Consider the following 17997-nt stretch of genomic DNA (forward strand, 5'->3'; position numbering starts at 1 on the left):
ATCACAAATCACAAAAATTTTCTTTAGTCCTGATATAATTTGTTTGATTTCATTTTTATTAAAGTCCATCTGTTTTATTTCTTTTCCTTCTATTGAATAAACAAATAATTCAAGTTTTGTTGCTAAATAGATATTTGGTGATGAGTATAATAATGCTGTAACTTCTTCTTTTAATTTAAATAACTCAGTGTACTCAACAACTTCTTTATTAAAATTAACAGTACCAATCTCATTTTGTTTGGATATTAAACATGTGTCAATATCAATAACAGCTATTTTAGTAATTGGAGAATTGCTTTGATAAACTTTAGCTTTTGAGTAATCAAATGTAGGTTTAGTAAATTGAATGATTGTTTTACTTGATGTTAAGACATATAATGAAAATTCATTTTCTAGGGAAACACTTACCGCTTGGACGATAGTAATTCCAGGTGGAATCATAATAGTTTTAAGACTTTGAGCAGTATTACTATCCCATAGTGTTACAGTAGTTGAGTTAATACTTAAAAAACTATTTTTGCCAATGACAAGGATTTGGTTAATATTTCCCACTTCAACACTTTGACTCATTTCTTTCCAATGAACTCTTTTTTTAAGTTTTTTTTTCTAAAACTATTTTTTATGATAATAATATTATTGTTCTTTTATCAATTTTAGGTTTTGTAAATACCAAGAAATGCCAAAAAATAAGTATATAAAACACAAATTCATTACCAATTTATTTGTTTGGCTCCTTCAACTTGTGAAAGTATTTTACATCCTCTAAAACAACCAACACCATACTTAATTGGAGTCGAATGAAGTGAAACAGACACTTGGAATAGATTTGCGCAAGACCAAAATGCTCCTTTACCAACTGAAGAAACTGATGAAGGGAATAAAATCCGTCTAATAGAACAACAACCCCAAAACGCAGCATCACCAATAACCTCTAAATGAGGTGGTAAAGAAAATGAAATAAGGGAGGTACATTGAGACAATGAATTAACTCCAAGAGAAGATAAATTTGAAGGGAATTGAATAGAAGTTAATGAATAACATTTCCATAAACAAGCATCAGGAATTGAAGTAAGAGTTGAAGGGAATGAAATTACCTTTAAAGATTGGCAATTTTCAAAACAGTTTGATTTTAATTTCAATAAACGAGAAGGAAGATAAATAGAAGAAAGTCTCAAACAATTCTTAAACCCAGAATATTCAATTGACGTAACTGAGTCAGGGATGTTAATTGAAGATAGTCTATCACAGTTATAAAAACATTTTTCTCCAATACAAGTAATTTCTTGTGGGATTTTACCTTTTGTCTTTTCACGATCACTTTTTGAATATTCAATATGTTTAAAATAAAACCTGTCCTTCTTCAGTAAAAGATATTCGTTATAATTTACTTTGTAATGAATAATATAACAAGAAAGATTAGGAATAATTTTGTCCTCTCTAGAGTAGAGGTTTTGAGTAGTGATATAACGAAAAATTGGTGAAGAGATTGGGTTTTCTTTAAATAAATCAGTAAGACAAGAAAATGATTTTTTGACAAGTTGTAATCTAATAAAATCTTCTGTCGTCTTAAAGTATTGAGATATAGTCATTATTTCTTGTAGGGTAAAAGATAAGGAACTACTCATTTATGAAATGAAACAAAATTCTACTTTTTTACAGTTATTTTTTAGTTATCCTTTTCTTCCAAATAAAAATAAAAAATTCTTTTTTTTTAAATTATTTTCTTTATAAATATTTTGACGAATAAACAAAACTGAGAAATATATTTGTAGATTATATTAAACAAAGTAATAAAATGAGGTACAACCAATTTTTATTCATAAATTTAACTTTTAAATAGAATAATATTGAAAATAGTTTTTTTAATTAAAATCTTCTAACATAAACAATAATAATAAATCGTCATATTTTAAGTTACAATTGAGATGGAAGGTGATATTTTTTATGTTCAGAGGATTTAACCCATTCAATTATTCTCATATTTCGTTGATAACTTCCAATTTTATTAATAACTTCTAAATTTTTGTATGTAAGACGTAGAGATTGAGATGGTTTAGGTTGTTTGGTTATTACTTTAAGAGTTTCTGAAGAATTACTTTTTTTAATGCAATGAAAAGTAGATTTGTTTAGCCTTACTAATTGAAACAGTTCTTCTGATAAAAATGAATATACTTCTTTACCTGTTTGAGTATTTTGCATATTGATAAACTATGATATTTAAGTTCATAAAAAGAAGAAATTTAACTTCAATTGATTCTATTAGATTTTTAAGTGAATTGTAAAGATACTTTCAAATATTTCAATTTAATTTCAACTCTTTCTTGTACTTTTTTTTAAAATTAATTTTAATTATTTGGAGAACTTTATGATAGTCTATCTCTTTGTTTGTTGTTGTACACAATAAAAAAACAATATTTTTTATTTTATATACTATAGAATGAATGAGTAAATAATGTTTTTATATTCTATTATCTTAATTAATTAGTAAAAGAAAATATATAAAAAATAATATTATTTAAAAAAATGTTTTAATAATATTATCAAATTATGTCAATATAGATAAATTCAATTATCAATATATTTAACATATATTTTCTATCAAATGGTTCTATAAACATTTTAATAGAAAGACATTATTAATATAAAATAATACTGATTTAATCTTTTCTGTTGTTTTATTTCAAAATGGAAGAAAAACAAAAAAAAAGATAACTGATATTTACAACAAATAAATGGAACACCATCCATTAGATTCCTTTAAATATTGCCCCAAATGTGGAAATAATAAATTTTTGATCGAAACATTTAAATCCAAGAAATGTTCATTATGTGGATTTCATTACTTCTACAATCCAGCAGCTGCTGTTGGTGTGTTTATTCTTAATGAACGTGGTGAATTACTTGTTGGAAAACGATCATTTGAACCAGCAAAAAATACTTTAGATTTACCAGGAGGATTTGTTGATTTTGGAGAAAATGGAGAAACTGCTGCAATAAGGGAAATTGAAGAAGAAACAGGACTTCAGTTGGAAATAAAACAGTTAAAATATCTCTTTAGTTTACCAAATGAGTATATATTCAGTGGTTTCAAGGTTTCAACTATGGACATGTTTTTTAAATGTATTGTCCCTAATAGTTTGGTTAAAGGAAAAGATGATATTTCTGAATTGAAGTGGGTTGATATCAAATCACTTGACCCTTCATTATTCGGACTACAAAGTATATCTCAAGCAGTTAAAATGTTTATGAAATCTTTTTACTGATAATATTTATACTCTAATTCAGGGATTTTTTACTTAAGATAATTTATTTTTTTTAAATTTTATTTTTATATTGTTTATCCAAAAATATTTACTTCCCGTTTTTTTTCATTATTTTGCTCTATTTACAAAAATGAAAAAAACAACCAATCAAATTCAAAACCCTTAATGTTATAAATAGCGTAACTAAAAACTGGAGATTGTTATGTGTGCATCTGTCAATAATACTTCGTTGGAGATAACTCAACCACAACAATCAAGAAAGGTTCAGTGGAACTTATTACCATCGAGTTACATTTCAAGTTATTCTAAAGAACCAACTTTCGTTGGCTTTCCTAAAAATACAATTCATTGGCCAGCAAGTGATGTACTAAAGAAATATATTTTTGTAAATGACAAACAATTTAACCGAATAATAAAGAGAAGAAGTGAACGACATAACTTAGAGTCTCAGAAGAGTATTTCTTCTCCATCAAACAAACAGAAAGTTTGTCTTTTTCTATTAGTTTGAATATTCCACCAATAGGAGTATTAAGACCCAACACATAGATTTAATGATTAATAACAAAAGTACTAAAGTTAATAAATAGTTTAAATATGAGTCTAGACATCTTCATGCTATGAAAAGACAAAGAGGGGAAGGTGGAAGGTTTTGTAGTAAAAAGAAAATTGAACAATCTCAAGTATCTGATACCACTTCACCTCAACAATTAATTGAAACTACTTTAATTGTTTCAGATAATCCTGGTATTTCTCCTATTAAGTCCATTCAACCAATTCAATTAAATTCAAGTATTACACAAGCACCAACTATTTCATATGAAACTAATAACATTCCAGTACAATTTAAAGATCTCAACATTCATCCTTAATCATTCAACCATGTAATTGAATTTTCTTTGTTTTATATTTCCTCTTTAATATTAAAAATGAAGTAATAAAAAAATTAATTTAATTCTTTTTGTTGTTTCTTTTTTAAATCATCTAACTTACTATGCAATTCTCTATTTTCTTTCATTGCTATTTTAAATTCTTTTAATAAAATATCTAAATCTTCATCAGTCAAATCTTCAGGTTTCATTTCTGTTAACTTAGAAATTATTTTCTTCTTATCGAAATGAATAGGAGTTTCTGAATAGTAATCAGATAGATTTAAAGGATTTTGTGCTTTTCTTTTAGCTTTAGAAAATAATAGATTATAGTCTTCTTTTGGAAGAAGAACTTTTTCTTGTCCTAGTGTTAGTAAAAATAAAACTGCACGATCATATTTTTCTACAATATCAATAATCCAATCTGTAGAGTTCATATGAAATAATTTTATAAAACAAATGTTTGTCGGGATAAATTGAATGTTTTCTTTTAGTAAAATATAAGCAAGTGTTTTTGTTACAATTTCATTATCATTCAATTTTATTAATTGCCTCACAATATTTTCAATAACACAATATACGTCTCTTAGTATTTTTGCTTTCTCTATTGGTGACCGTTTCATATTAACATTTCTAATTAATGCCCCACATTCTTTTAATATACTTTGTTCATCTTTTTTCAAAAATCCTAGCCCAATATTTTCTACTTGAATAAATTGTCTCATTAAAATAAAGTCTTCTAATTTTTTATCTTTTTCACGACACTCAATAGGAGTCTCTTCTTTTGGATTATCTTCATAGCTTGGAGGCCAAAGAGATTCAAATAATGAACATGTAAAAATTGTTTCAATACAGTTAACTATATTTTGTTCATAAATTTTAAAATCAGTTTTCCACAGTTCATGCTTTTGTATTTTACCTCTTGCTCCATTGATTAATTGTTTAAGAAATACTGCCTTTTCATTTAGTCTTAGTGTAGAAGATATATTTGAAAATTGTTTAAATGCTGTTTCAAATGAATTTCTGATTACCGATGATTTTTGATTAGAAAGTCGTTCTAAAAATAAGTTTCCACTATGTTCTTCTGGTTCTGATGGAGGAATAAACCATTTTGGTTCAATACTATCAGTCTCTATTTCATTTTTAGAAATACTATCGAGTGTCCTTGGTTTTATACTAGGACATTCCATCCATAAAAATCCAGGTTGGAGACCATCACCTACCCATCCCCAAGAACAACCATCAAAAATTAAAGGTGTTTCTATAAAAAGAATTGGCATTTCTCCAAAAGGAGATTGTAATGAATCATTTGCAATTATTGAAATTTCTTTTGATCTTCGTAATAAGATTTCATCACTTTCTAAATTATCATAAAAATGTTTTGGGAAAGCATAAAAAATATCTGGCATTGTCTTCCATGGATTTAATGGTTTTTGATTCGCATATAAAGCAATATTACCATCAGTAATTTTTCCATACAGTCCATTTAACGTAACAAAGTTATTATCATTTGGGTGTTTTTTTATCATATGAGTTAAAAGAAATTCTGGAGTTAGTGTCAAAGTTCTATGTGGAATAACTAAAGTAAATTCATGTTCTAAACAAGTAACAACAGACTGTAATCCTATTTTGTTACTGAGTAATTTTTTTATTTCTACTGATGAATTAACTTCTTTTGAATTGGTAATTTTATCAACAGACAAATAAGGCATACAGTATTGTTTAGCAAATGATTCCATAAGTTTTTCGAATACATCTTCAAAATGAACTTCTCCTGGAATATCTATTTCTACTGGTGGAGAAATAGATGAAGAAGGTAATTGGTCTGTTGATTTTCTCCAACTTTGTGATGAAAAGTGTGATGACGAGCGTGATAACATAACCTTTTTACTTACTTTTAAGATTTATTTTTGTTAATTTTTGTTTTTAAGTAATAATAATTATTTGTTATAAAAAACGGAAATAAATTAAAAAATTGTTATGTATACTTTCAAAAAAAAAAAATAATAAGAAGTTAATTAAGTATTAATAGAACTTGTGTCTATTGTTCCTGCCTCAGCGGAGACTAATCCCGTCCCTTCGTCTTCGTCTTGTAGTTCAACTACATATGTTTGGTTGTGATCTCCACAGTGCTCCATGACGTCCATCATGTTTTTAATTACAAGGCTTTTAATTTCTTTAGTGATGTCAATTTCGATTTTTAATTGTTTGATTAATTTAATACTTTCGGCATTTACTAGCCCATTAATCGAAATTACTACTGGAATTATTTTGACATCCTTTAATTTCTCTATCTTCATTAGCCTATTTTTCAATTCCTTGTACATATTTCTTTTCTTCCAATAGGCTCCATTAATATTATGATCTGCCACAATAGTCATATCAAATATTAGACCAGTTTTATTCTTCTTATCTAGTACATATATATCTGGTCTTTTATGATATAGCCCATCACTTTTTGGCATTATTTGTTTGTTCCATATCATAGTGATGTCATTGTATTGGAACACTGTTTCATATGGGGGTTTCTTGTATTGATTATTTCCTGTGTATTTTCTTATTAACCCCTCCCATATGATAATGCCAATATGGTCATGTTTCTCCATTTGTGATTTCTTATGACCAATGCAAGATAGTAGAATGTGTTCTACTGTGGCTATCTTGTCTTTACAAAGTGGGCAGTACTTTAATCTTTCATTTTTTAATATTTTCGCTTTCCTGTACCCACTAAATATTGCTCCATCTTGCATTTTAGTTAATTGGAGAAATGCATTTTTCTTTATATTGATGGACTTCCATGCATTGATTGTAGTAGTTTTATCTACCCCTTTTGACTCGAACCATCTTCTAAAATGTCCACTTGTTTGATTTCTATTTTTTGATGTATTTGTTGGTTATTAATTTCTTTATTTTTACTACTACCTCTTTTTCTTTTTTATTTTCAATAAATTCATTTATTATTTCTTCTATTTTCGTTTCTGGGATTTTATGACTTAGGGCTTTTTTAATTCTATTCCATATTCCTTTCTTGGAATACCATCTATCTATTATGTTATTTCCTATTTCACTTTCTCTTGTACAATAGTACATTACTGTTCTAATTAATTCAATAACATATTCGTCCCTTAGGCTTATTAATCCTTCACCCATTTCATTTATAGGGACATATAGACGGTCTTTGGAGTTACCGGCACCAATGTATTTTGCCTTTCTTAAATATTTTCTTATCTCCAAATCCATTCTATCTAGGTCAGTTACCTTCCACTTTACTACTGATGCTGAATATCTGAAGATGGGTATTACTTCAGTATTAATTCTTGTAATATAACTTCTATTACTACTTTCATCAGTATTTATTTCTTCCATTTTCTTCATCATCTTTTCTTTGATGATTTTACAATTGAAGGTATCATTAATTTCATCGGACTGCCATACACCTAAATATTTATACAAGTCCTCTCCTTCAATTATTGGGATGTTTTGCATTCCATCTGGTATTTTATTAATGTTCTTTAATACCATTCCTGATTTATTTTCATTCATTTCCATCCCTATTCCACTTATTATTTCTTTAATTTCATTGTGGATTGTTCCCATTTCTTCGCTACTTTGTGTCATTATTCTCAAATCATCCATATACAATGTATGGTTTGCTTTTGGGAACTTCTCTTCTATGATTTGAGAAATTATATTCATTTGGATGATGAAGAGTAGAGGGGATAAGGAATCACCTTGTAAAATTCCTCTCTTCAATTTAATACATCCTAGATATTCATTATATTTATATCATATGAATATCTTCCATCTGTTCATCATACTTTCTACAATGTCTATGATGACACCCTCTACATTAAAATATTTAAGTGCTTCTATTACCCATTCATGATTTACTGAGTCATATGCTTTCTTAATGTCATAATATGACTCTACATATTTTGGGTATTTTTCTTCTTTCTGCTGCTTTAACATATAACTGTTAATTAATCCTTCTTTAGCAGCAAGAGATTGCAGTTTACATCCCAATTGATTTTTACTAATTTTTAATGATTCATTATTCATGTTAATTCTATTGTGAATCTTCTCTTTCAATATGGAGGTAAATACTTTCATTATTACATTTGTACAACTGATAAGACGATAATTAGTGACATCGTTCCTATCACCTCCTTTGTGGATTAGTATAGTTCTTCCACTTACCATGTCTAAAGGGATGTTTTCTGGGAAGTTTAACCAATCATTGAAGATATTAAGAATGGACTCTCTTGATGATGACATTCTCTTCCAATAATACCCATATATAGTGTCAATACCTGGTGCTTTCCAATTACTTATTTTCATCAGGCTTAGATTTAAATCATCCATTGTGATGATGACACTATCATAATTTCTGTACCTTTCATTCCACGAGGTGATTTGTTTTATTTTCCAATGTTCCTTATTTAATATCACCTGTGTTTCATATAACGATTTCCAATATTCTAAAGTAATATCGTTATTTGGATATATTTCATTTTGTGGGTCTTTCTTCTTTATTTTGATTTTGTTATTAGAATCAAACATGATTTTATTTGTATTGATTCTGACATTTTCATTCTTATTAAATTTAATTCTTTCTTTAATCATCGTCATCATATATTTTAGGTACTTTATTCTTTCTTGTGCTTTCATTTTAATTTCATCTGCATCTTGTTTCTTTAATCTCATGATGCATTTTATTCTGTACCATTTCCTTCCCTTGACTAGATCTTCTAGTCTATTTATTTTCCTTAGGATTTCTTTTACTTCATCAAATTTATCTCCTATAAATTTATTTTGGAGATAGTAATGCATACACATTGAAATCCTTTTCATATCTTCTTGTAGATTTTCTATTCTCCTGACCATACCCATTTATTATTAATTTCTCTAATTAATTTATCTGATTCTTTCATTTTCCAGTAATAATTAATATTTACACATTTATCTATTTTCATTTCTTTAAGTTGAATGATGATAGAGTTAAGATATTCATCATCAATATCAATAGAGTTATTTTTTATGATAATGTTTTTTATTATTGGATTACACTCTACTTTCCTTTCTATGATGGAGTTCACTTTCATTTTAATATATCTTTTAGTTGTTTATTTTATTTTATATGATAATTTAATATTATTAATGTATTCTTTATCATTATTTACATTATTATTTATTACTTTTATTATGCTTTCTATTTGTTCCCATCTTAATTTCTTATTTAATTTATTATTTAACCAATTAATTGCAAAACAATACAACACATCAATTAAAATTCTATTTGTTTGATTTGTTGTGTTTTCTTCTCTTCTTGACTGATTATCATTTCTTGTTTTTTGACACTCAGTGTTTTGCTCCCTTCTTCTTCTATTTCCAGAATTGTCTTTTTCATAGGGGTAGTTTGGTTCATTTGTATTGTCCCAGATGATGATGTTCTCAGTATTGGTTGTGTGTTTATCACTAGGGTCATTGTTTTCTTCTTCTTCAGTTCCTTCTGGGATAAAAAATTTTCGATACTTCCTTGTTGGTTTGATATTAATTGTTTTTGTTCTTCATTTTCTCTTTGTGTATGGTCTAGTTCTTTTCTTGTTATTTCTGCAATCTCATAGTTTTGAATCGCACTTTTTTGATATACAGAGATTTGATTTTCTTTATCTCTTATGTTCTTCTCTAGCAGCTCAGCACTCTTCTCCAGCTCATCAGCCCTCTTCTTCTCCAGCGCATCAGCCTTCTTCTTCTCCAGCGCATCAGCCTTCTTCTTCTCCAGCTCAGCACCCTTAAGGACTTCGTCCTTCTCCTTCTTCAGCTTCTCATAGCTAGCTCGGAGGGTTCGGATGATTTCATCCTTACCTCCTAATTCTATGATCCTTCTACCATTTGCTTCTTTTATTTTTCCTTGTAATGTATTATTTTCCTCTTTTAATTTAGAGTTTTCTTTTCTTATTTCATTACATGTATTCTGAATATTGTTCATTTGTGTTTTCATCTTTTCTATTTCTTCTTCAAACTCTTTCCTGACTGTTTCTCGTGCTTTTTGAATCATTTCATCTGAAATGGTTCGTTCTTCTTCCATCTTTTTTGTTTGGAGTTCTTTGATAGTTTCTTCTAATTCGTTAATTTTATTTTGAAGTGTGTTGATTTCTTCTTTGTTGCCTTCTTCTTCCATCCTCTCTTCTTTATCTTGTGTTTTCCCTTTATTTTCTTTTTCATTTATTATTCTTGCAGCTTTACATCTATCGTTCATTTCTTTGATTGGATTTTTGTTTTTGATTTCTTCTTCAATTGTTTTAATATCTTCACTTTTCCATTCTTTTGTTTTATCTTTGAATTCTTCTTTGTTTTTCTCTAGTGTTTTCTTCTTTCTTATTGAATATACTTCTTGGAGAATATTATACCATTTCTTTTCTTTACCTTCGTACTTTTTAAGTAATTCTTCGTATTCTCCTTTTTCCCATTTTCTTGTTATTCTTTTAATTTTCTTTTGAATTTCTTTTGTTGTTAACCATTTAGGTTTCTTATTTGTATAATGTTTATTATCATTATATTTACTTTGTTTTTTATTTGTTTTTCTTTGTGTTCTTCTTTTTCTATTCACTATTTTCTTGTTATTTCTTTTATCATAATTATTATGCATTTTATTGCTATTGAAGTCCTTTCTTTTCTTTGAACTTGAATACCTGTGTCTTGTTTGATTTTCTTTACAAGACCCTATGGTATTACTCAATAGCCATGGCAACAAAATTTGTTGTATATTCTGCATTGATAAAAGGATCTAAAATTAAAATGAAAAAAAAAACTGAAAACAAAAAATTTTTAAAATTATATTAGTATCGTCAGTTTAGTTCCTTGTTTGAAAAATGGATATGAACTTTTTTTCATAAAAGAAAAGTTTATAGAGAATGCTATAAATAATAAAATATTATAAAATATTATTTTTGCCTCTTTAATTTTTTGGTGTCTGTTATAAAATAGTTTTTTTTATTTCACAATGTTCAATAACTACGAATTGATTAAAAAAAGCATTAAAAACAATAAATTCTTTTTCGAAATTAGAAAGAACTGAAAATTTAAGATAACAAAAGTTATGAATATAACAATTAAAGGAAGAGAACGAATGGAAAAGTTAATAGAAGGACCACCAACTCTAAACCCAGAAGATATACTTTATGATGAAAAGAAAGATTTATTAGGGTGTGGTTCATTTGGAAAAGTATATAGAGGTATAGTGGCTGGGTTACCGGTTGCAATAAAAGTACCTAACAAGCAAGTACTAAGCGAAGATGAAAAAGAGAATTTTATGAGAGAAGTTAGAGTGATGAAAAAAGTGTTTCATCCAAATATAGTATTATTCTTAGGAGCATCAACTGAGAAGAAGATTATGATTGTTAGTGAATTAATGGCATGTGATTTAGAAACATTACTCTATTGTCCAAGTAAATTACCTGAAAGTTTAAAGATAGAACTAACACCTGAAATAAAATTAAAGTTATGTACAGAAATGGCATTGTCAGTTAATTGGTTACATAATGTAGTAGGAATGGTTCATAGAGACTTAAAACCAGAAAATTTCATGGTAGATAATTATATGAATATCAAAGTAACTGACTTTGGATTTACTGTATTTCCAGCCGATGTTAAACAAGAAGAAGGATGGAAAGGAACACCTTATTATTTAGCAAAAGAAGTTGTACTTGAAAATAAAGTAACATTTTCATGTGATGTCTATGCACTTGGATTAATTATGTGGCAGACATTTACACAAAAACAATTATTCCCAGAATATGATGATTTTGATGAATATTCAGAGGATGTCATCTGTGGTACAAAAAGACCAGAAATTGATGATTCTGTTCCAAAATTATTAGTAAATTGTATAAATAGTATGTGGGATGGAGATTATACAAAAAGGCCTAACATAAAAGAAGTACTTGAAACACTTCATCACGTTTCTTTAGAAAGTGCATTAATAGATGATGATGGACTAAAATTTTGGAAAAAACATTTTTATAACAATAAAACAGGAGGATTAAGACTAGAAGTTGAAAAACAACTCTTCTTTAAAGAACTTGGAAAAGAGCTAAATGTGAAAATTAGTAATGATAGTTGTCTTTATCAATTATTTGATGAAAAAATAATAACACCAACTACATTTCAAAAGTCTATTGATTTTTATGGAAAGTACTTTAAACATACATCTATCTTTAATGAATTAGTTGATTTAACAAATGCTAGTTGGTACGCCTTTGATATTACCCGTGAAATTGCTGCTTCTTGGCTTGACAAAAGACAAAATGGATGTTTTTTGGTTAGGCTCTCTTCTAAAACTGTTGAACATCCTTTTGTCATCTCATATATTCTTAAAAATGAAATTAAACATAATCGAGTTACTAGAATAACTACTAAAAATGTTTCTAACAGATATTCTACTAAAAACATTATCAATGGCACTGAAATTGTTGCAAAAACTATAACTGAAATTATAAATAAATGCATTGACGCTGGCATGTTTAGCACAATTTGTCCTCATGAAAAGGTTCAAGCTGATACATACTCTTAACTCCCTACTTTTAACCATGCTACCTTTATCCTTTTTCGTTTCTTTTTTTAAAACCCCTCAAAAAATAACAAATGTGTTCAAGAGAAATCTCAAAACATATAATAAAATATTAACAAAAAGAAAGAAAAATCAATGACAAATTTAAGAAATAAGTTTAAATTTATTTATATTAATACACATACAATAATTGTAATAATAGTGTGAAACAATTTCTTCTTCATAACTGTTTAGTATTAATTCATAATAAAACATAAATGAGAATAAAGATTATGAAAATAAATAATGAAGAATAAGACAAATAAAAAATGAAAGAAAATAATAGAAATATAAAAATAAATTATTTGAAAAAGTTAAAATCTTTCACTTCCAGAAATTGAAGAATCATTAACAATTCAAGAATGTATAATAATAGAGAAAAGATACTATATTAATGCAAATGAAAAAAAAAACAATAATGAACAAAACAGAAGAAGAATAAATAGTACAACAAAAGATTAAACACTCTCTTGAAAAAGAAATCAACATCAAAAAATAAGAGTATGAACAGTTACATGAATTTTGTTGTGTATTAAAAAGAATAACTAAAAGAAAAAAATTTATGGTTCTAAATGAAGTATTATTAAATTTAAAATATGAAAACAACAACTAAATACAATATAATTTCCAAAGAACAGTATACAAAAATAAAGAATAGAAAAATAAATTATTCCATTAATTGATAATTAAAAATATAAAAATAAATACCTACTTTTTTAGCTAAACTATCAAAAAACTATATGCTGGTACTTTTTTGTATAATAACTAATCATAATACCGAGTATTATGTAGAGTAATTATTTAAAAATTTTTCGTTATAAGTATTTTATTAATCTAATTAATTTATTTTTTATTTCTTTAAAAAAAAATTTGTTTTAATGTTATTCTATGACATTTAAATTATATAGAGAAAAAGTAATTAACAAAAGACATTTTCCTCTTATAATAAAATAAGCATTTAAATATCAACTAGTTTTATAAATTAATTTTATTTCATTCTTAAAACTCAAAAAATGTAATTCATTTATTTCTTTATATTCAAATAATTAATGAGAGCTGAACAATAATATTATTCTGTTGTTTGGTTAGAGGATTATTGATTATAAATGTATTCACTATAAAAGTTGAATTCATAAGATATTGTTCAATAAATTGATTTAATTGATCTTCGTTCATAATTTTAAATAGACTAATCAATTTTTTCTGTTAGTTAATAAAAACAGTACAATTTATAATAATAGATATTAAACAACAAACATTTAATTGATGAGAAAGTTGATAAATTGTTGTAGATTTAGAATTTAATTCTTGTAAATATAAACTGAAATGACCTTGTTGAATAAAAAGATCATTTTCTTTTTCACATTCTAGTTTATATTTAGAAAATTGAACTGATTTCCAACAACATTCTTTTGGATTAATATAGTTTAACTGATTAATTAAGTCCTCGTTTTGGGTCATTTCTTCTAAACTTCGTTTTGGAGATAGTTCACTCGTTTCTTTTTTTCTTTTTCTTTGTTCATTTTCGTTAAATACCTCTTCAGATTGAGTTGGTAACAGTAATTCTTCTAATTTAATCTCTTTTTCTGATTCATCTTGTTGTTTTTTAATTTCTTTAATCTGTGAGAGGTTTTGTGATTCTATTTTAATAGAATTGTTATTAATGGGAACAACAGGAGTAGAAGAACAGAACACCTCTTGACTACTAATAAAGTCATTGTTATTATTCATTTTATCGTACAACCACTTCCTTTTGGTTTCAATTGGTTTTTCTTTCCATTCATCGTTGTCTAGTTTTGGTGGAAATAACAACTTCATCTTAATTTCACTACTTTTTTTCTTTTTTGTTTTATCTTTAACAACTTCTTGTTCTTTTAATACATTGTCTTGAGAATTATATTCTTTTATATCTAATAGTTCTTGAATAAGTAATGGAGAAATTGTTGTTGATGTTTCAGTATTTCTTGATTGAGTTGTTTGTGTATTTTGATCAAATTTAAATAAGACATTTTCTTCTTTATTTTCTTTAGTTCTATCTTCGTTGGATATTTGTTGGTCTAATTCATTAATTATTGAGTCTATATCAGATTGGTGTATTTGTGAAGAATGGCAATTATCATCTTTATTTTCTTCTTCATCTCTTTCTAAATCAATACTAGCTTTATTTGTCTCCATTAATGCATTTTCGTTTTTAGAAGGCAAACCAACAATATTATCTGTTAACTGATTGAAATTTTGTTTATTAACTAAACAATGATCTTGTTCTGTGTCATTAACATGAGACGTATTTAATGATGGAATGAATGACTCATTATCAACATCTTTTTTATTTAAGATAGATTTATTTAATTCATTTTCATCAATTGTTATTAAGAGATCATCTTTAGGTTGTAAAAGTATTTTATCTAATGTTTTTTTAATAATATCCTCTCCATCTGAATCACTACACTGTGATTTTATTCCATAAATTAATTCTGGTTCATTAGACATTCTTGTGATTAACTCAGAACCAAATTGAGGATTAACAGAAAGAGCATTTTTAATAATTTCAACTTTCTTACGAGAAACTTGAGGATCATTTACGACTAGAGTTTCCATATATCCATTTGGTAAATCTATACCAATTTCTGAAGTAGAGTTGAAAAGAAACTCTCCATTTATTACTTTAACCCAAGTATTTTCATTAACCCTTATTTCTTCTTTATATTCGAGATAATATAAATCACCAATTCCAATCATTTGATCTAATCCTTGAAGGTATTCATGTTTATCTGACATATAACGATTAATAACTGTTTCATTATAACCTATAAAGAAAGAAACATATTTCTTTCCATTTATTTGTTTAACAGGAAATAAAACATATCCAACAAAATCATAGAAATAACCTTGAACTCTCCATTTATGAACAATTGAATCACTAATTTCATTAATTTCTCCTTTTCCTGATAAATAATTAATATTTGAACAAAAAGAACGATCTATAGGACTCATACTACTATAACAATTACCTGAACCTCCTGGAAAAAAAATGTACTTTAAAGAGTCATGATATATCCATATTTGAGTTAGCGAAATTAATGGGTTAGAAAAGTCAAATAATTCTAATATTATTTGGTGTGGATTCTCTTTTGAAATCACACAAGAACAAACAGCAGGGTTAACAACAATTATTTTATTATGGGGAACACATACATCTTCTTTTAGAGCTCTGCAATACAAACTTGGAACATCTGGATTAAATAGATTTGGTAAAAACTTTAAAACAAGACTATATGTTCCATTTCCAATAGTGACAAAAGCAGGTTTGTTTGTGTGATGAATGTATGATATGATTTCTCCAGAAACACAAAATAAGTGAAGAGTTTGTTGTTGACACTTTGAAGGAATTTCTGAAATTTGAATAAATGAAAGTAAATCATATTTAGGAGGTAATAAAGAGGTATTAATTTTTTGAGTTGTTGGTGGGCGTTTCTTAATTTTCCTTCGACAAAGTGGTGCAAGATTGTTTTCCATTAATTTATTTTATACTAACTTTTTGTTTTTTAGATAAATTTAACTTTTCATTCAAAAATAAAAAAAAAAGAAAAACTAAAAAATTTAATTATGAAAAACAAAATATGTTATAAGATTTATAAATTTATGGGATTGAAAAGAGAAAAAATCTTATCAATCTCCTATTATTATTATGTCCCAGCAAGTCGAAGATAGTTTTCCACGTAAAATATTAAAAATTGCAGCCGCACAAATTGCAATGAGTGCTGGGTATACTGATGCTAAAGAGTCAGCACTTGAAACAATTGCTGATGTTATGGAAATGTATATCCAAGAAATAGGTAAAAAAACACATCAAATAAGTGAGCACAATGGAAGAACTGAGTCGAGTTTTATTGATTTATTATTTGCAATGGAACAACTTGGAATTGATATCTTCAGCTTTGGTGATTATGTTACAAAAGAAGACAAATTATTCATTGACGGAATTCCTGAATTTCCTGTTATCAAAGCAACGGATGAAGTTCCAATTGAAAAACAATATAATGAAGAAAAGCCATATATTCCTGGGTTTTTACCTCCTTTACCTGATGCAAGAACATATAAAAATACTCCAATTTATCAAAAAAGACATACAGATGGTATTTCGTTGAGAAAAGAAGAACTTAAAGTTCGTCATCTCAACGAAGATGCTTTGATTAATTTGAAAAACAAAATTAATGGTGAAATGAAAGTAAATTATGAAAACGGAATGGAAGAGGAACAACAAATTAAATAATTTTATTATTTATATAACTTCTTTCATTATGTTAACTACTCTAAATTATTGTAACATAACAAACTTACTAATTTCAAATAATTACTTTTTCTAACTCTTTTGAAGAACAATAGATAAATATTTTAGAGCTTCAATTAAATAATGAAAGTGTTTTTTTGGGGGTTTTAAATTATTTTTGGTTGAGCATTTGTTTTATTATCACTTTTGTTTTACTAGACCAATTGAAGAAATATAATGATGTATAATTTATATTAGTTTTTTTGTAAAATTATTGATAAAAACAACAACTAATTATAAAATAAGGTTTATATTAGAAAGTTAATATTACTGTTTGTTCAAATAATTATACAATTTATTGAATAATCTTTTTATTCTGAAAATAAATAAGACAATTAAATAACTGTAATATCAACTAATTTATTTCATAGTTCTATTATTTTTTTTAAATTTTATGAGATACTCTTTAAAATAATATTTAAGTACAACTTTAATTATCTTTCACACTATAATTGAACTTATAATTTTCTTTAATGACTTAATTGTGTAATTAATGACCCTTTAGTGATTATGACAATAAACTTCAGAGTATTCTTTTTACTATTTTATTTTCATAAGAAAAATATATTTATATTTTTATTTAATTCTATGAAAGTGAATAAAGTTATGAAAAATACACAACTGAAAAGGAATAAGGTGATAAAAGTAGATAGCTGATATTGGGTCTAATAAACAATTATTCAATATAATTAGTTAAATGAGATTTTATTCGATAGTATTTTTTATAATTGTGTGATGTTACAATAATTTAATAATAAAAAAACCAAATAATTATTACCAGATAAGAATTATTATTATAACTTCTTTAAATAATTTAATATAAAAACTGTTATTATAAATCTTTTTCATAACAAATTTTTTTTTCATTTAAGATATTTTATTATTTATTTTAATAAATAAAACTTTTGATATACTCTAAACGATTTCAAA

At 26.3% G+C, this 17997-nt stretch overlaps 9 protein-coding genes across 9 annotated transcripts in view, besides 21 other annotated features; 4 read left to right on the forward strand and 5 right to left on the reverse strand.

The window, feature by feature from the left end:
- Positions 1-570, reverse strand: EDI_297950 (uncharacterized protein; the record flags this gene model as incomplete). The annotated part of the gene is made up of 1 exon (XM_001733956.1): positions 1-570. A coding segment is annotated over one exon (570 nt), but the record flags the coding sequence as incomplete, so codon positions are not given.
- Positions 571-587: 17 nt separating this feature from the next.
- Positions 588-638: a sequence feature (AT_rich).
- A 72-nt stretch (positions 639-710) lies between these two features.
- On the reverse strand, positions 711-1625 carry EDI_297960 (uncharacterized protein; the record flags this gene model as incomplete). Its single annotated transcript, XM_001733957.1, has 1 exon — positions 711-1625. One exon carries the CDS (start codon positions 1623-1625, stop codon positions 711-713), a length of 915 nt encoding a protein of 304 aa, XP_001734009.1.
- Positions 1626-1685: 60 nt separating this feature from the next.
- Positions 1686-1738: a sequence feature (AT_rich).
- Positions 1739-1808: 70 nt separating this feature from the next.
- Positions 1809-1873: a sequence feature (AT_rich).
- A 454-nt stretch (positions 1874-2327) lies between these two features.
- Positions 2328-2355: a sequence feature (AT_rich).
- Positions 2356-2399: 44 nt separating this feature from the next.
- Positions 2400-2595: a sequence feature (AT_rich).
- Positions 2596-2732: 137 nt separating this feature from the next.
- Positions 2733-3263, forward strand: EDI_297970 (ADP-ribose pyrophosphatase, putative; the record flags this gene model as incomplete). The annotated part of the gene is made up of 1 exon (XM_001733958.1): positions 2733-3263. One exon carries the CDS (start codon positions 2733-2735, stop codon positions 3261-3263), a length of 531 nt encoding a protein of 176 aa, XP_001734010.1.
- Positions 3264-3301: 38 nt separating this feature from the next.
- Positions 3302-3335: a sequence feature (AT_rich).
- A 130-nt stretch (positions 3336-3465) lies between these two features.
- Positions 3466-4132, forward strand: EDI_297980 (uncharacterized protein; the record flags this gene model as incomplete). Its single annotated transcript, XM_001733959.1, has 2 exons — positions 3466-3747; positions 3851-4132. The coding sequence occupies 2 exons, from the start codon at positions 3466-3468 to the stop codon at positions 4130-4132; spliced, it is 564 nt and encodes a 187-aa protein (XP_001734011.1).
- A 44-nt stretch (positions 4133-4176) lies between these two features.
- Positions 4177-4217: a sequence feature (AT_rich).
- Positions 4207-6009, reverse strand: EDI_297990 (uncharacterized protein; the record flags this gene model as incomplete). Its single annotated transcript, XM_001733960.1, has 1 exon — positions 4207-6009. One exon carries the CDS (start codon positions 6007-6009, stop codon positions 4207-4209), a length of 1803 nt encoding a protein of 600 aa, XP_001734012.1.
- A 22-nt stretch (positions 6010-6031) lies between these two features.
- Positions 6032-6137: a sequence feature (AT_rich).
- Positions 6138-10918: a repeat region.
- Positions 10919-10971: a sequence feature (AT_rich).
- Positions 10972-11047: 76 nt separating this feature from the next.
- Positions 11048-11081: a sequence feature (AT_rich).
- A 147-nt stretch (positions 11082-11228) lies between these two features.
- On the forward strand, positions 11229-12701 carry EDI_298020 (tyrosine protein kinase, putative; the record flags this gene model as incomplete). The annotated part of the gene is made up of 1 exon (XM_001733961.1): positions 11229-12701. The coding sequence occupies one exon, from the start codon at positions 11229-11231 to the stop codon at positions 12699-12701; it is 1473 nt and encodes a 490-aa protein (XP_001734013.1).
- Positions 12702-12838: 137 nt separating this feature from the next.
- Positions 12839-12876: a sequence feature (AT_rich).
- A 70-nt stretch (positions 12877-12946) lies between these two features.
- Positions 12947-13038: a microsatellite.
- A 342-nt stretch (positions 13039-13380) lies between these two features.
- Positions 13381-13444: a sequence feature (AT_rich).
- Positions 13445-13531: 87 nt separating this feature from the next.
- Positions 13532-13617: a sequence feature (AT_rich).
- Positions 13618-13710: 93 nt separating this feature from the next.
- Positions 13711-13788: a sequence feature (AT_rich).
- A 155-nt stretch (positions 13789-13943) lies between these two features.
- On the reverse strand, positions 13944-16253 carry EDI_298040 (uncharacterized protein; the record flags this gene model as incomplete). Its single annotated transcript, XM_001733962.1, has 1 exon — positions 13944-16253. The coding sequence occupies one exon, from the start codon at positions 16251-16253 to the stop codon at positions 13944-13946; it is 2310 nt and encodes a 769-aa protein (XP_001734014.1).
- Positions 16252-16381: a sequence feature (AT_rich).
- Positions 16382-16425: 44 nt separating this feature from the next.
- EDI_298050 (uncharacterized protein) lies at positions 16426-17010 on the forward strand (the record flags this gene model as incomplete). The annotated part of the gene is made up of 1 exon (XM_001733963.1): positions 16426-17010. One exon carries the CDS (start codon positions 16426-16428, stop codon positions 17008-17010), a length of 585 nt encoding a protein of 194 aa, XP_001734015.1.
- Positions 17000-17027: a sequence feature (AT_rich).
- A 414-nt stretch (positions 17028-17441) lies between these two features.
- Positions 17442-17463: a sequence feature (AT_rich).
- A 145-nt stretch (positions 17464-17608) lies between these two features.
- Positions 17609-17653: a sequence feature (AT_rich).
- A 156-nt stretch (positions 17654-17809) lies between these two features.
- Positions 17810-17969: a sequence feature (AT_rich).
- Positions 17952-17997, reverse strand: part of EDI_298060 (uncharacterized protein) — a gene marked incomplete at both ends in the record, with an annotated part of 756 nt that continues 710 nt past the window's right edge. The window contains one exon of the mRNA XM_001733964.1: positions 17952-17982. Within this exon, the coding sequence (XP_001734016.1) occupies positions 17952-17982 (31 nt within the window). The remainder of the gene's footprint in view (positions 17983-17997) is intronic.

Source organism: Entamoeba dispar, genomic scaffold (assembly GCF_000209125.1).
Source record: "Entamoeba dispar SAW760 scf_1105229457915 genomic scaffold, whole genome shotgun sequence".
In the NCBI taxonomy this organism is placed as follows: Eukaryota; Evosea; order Mastigamoebida; family Endamoebidae; genus Entamoeba; species Entamoeba dispar.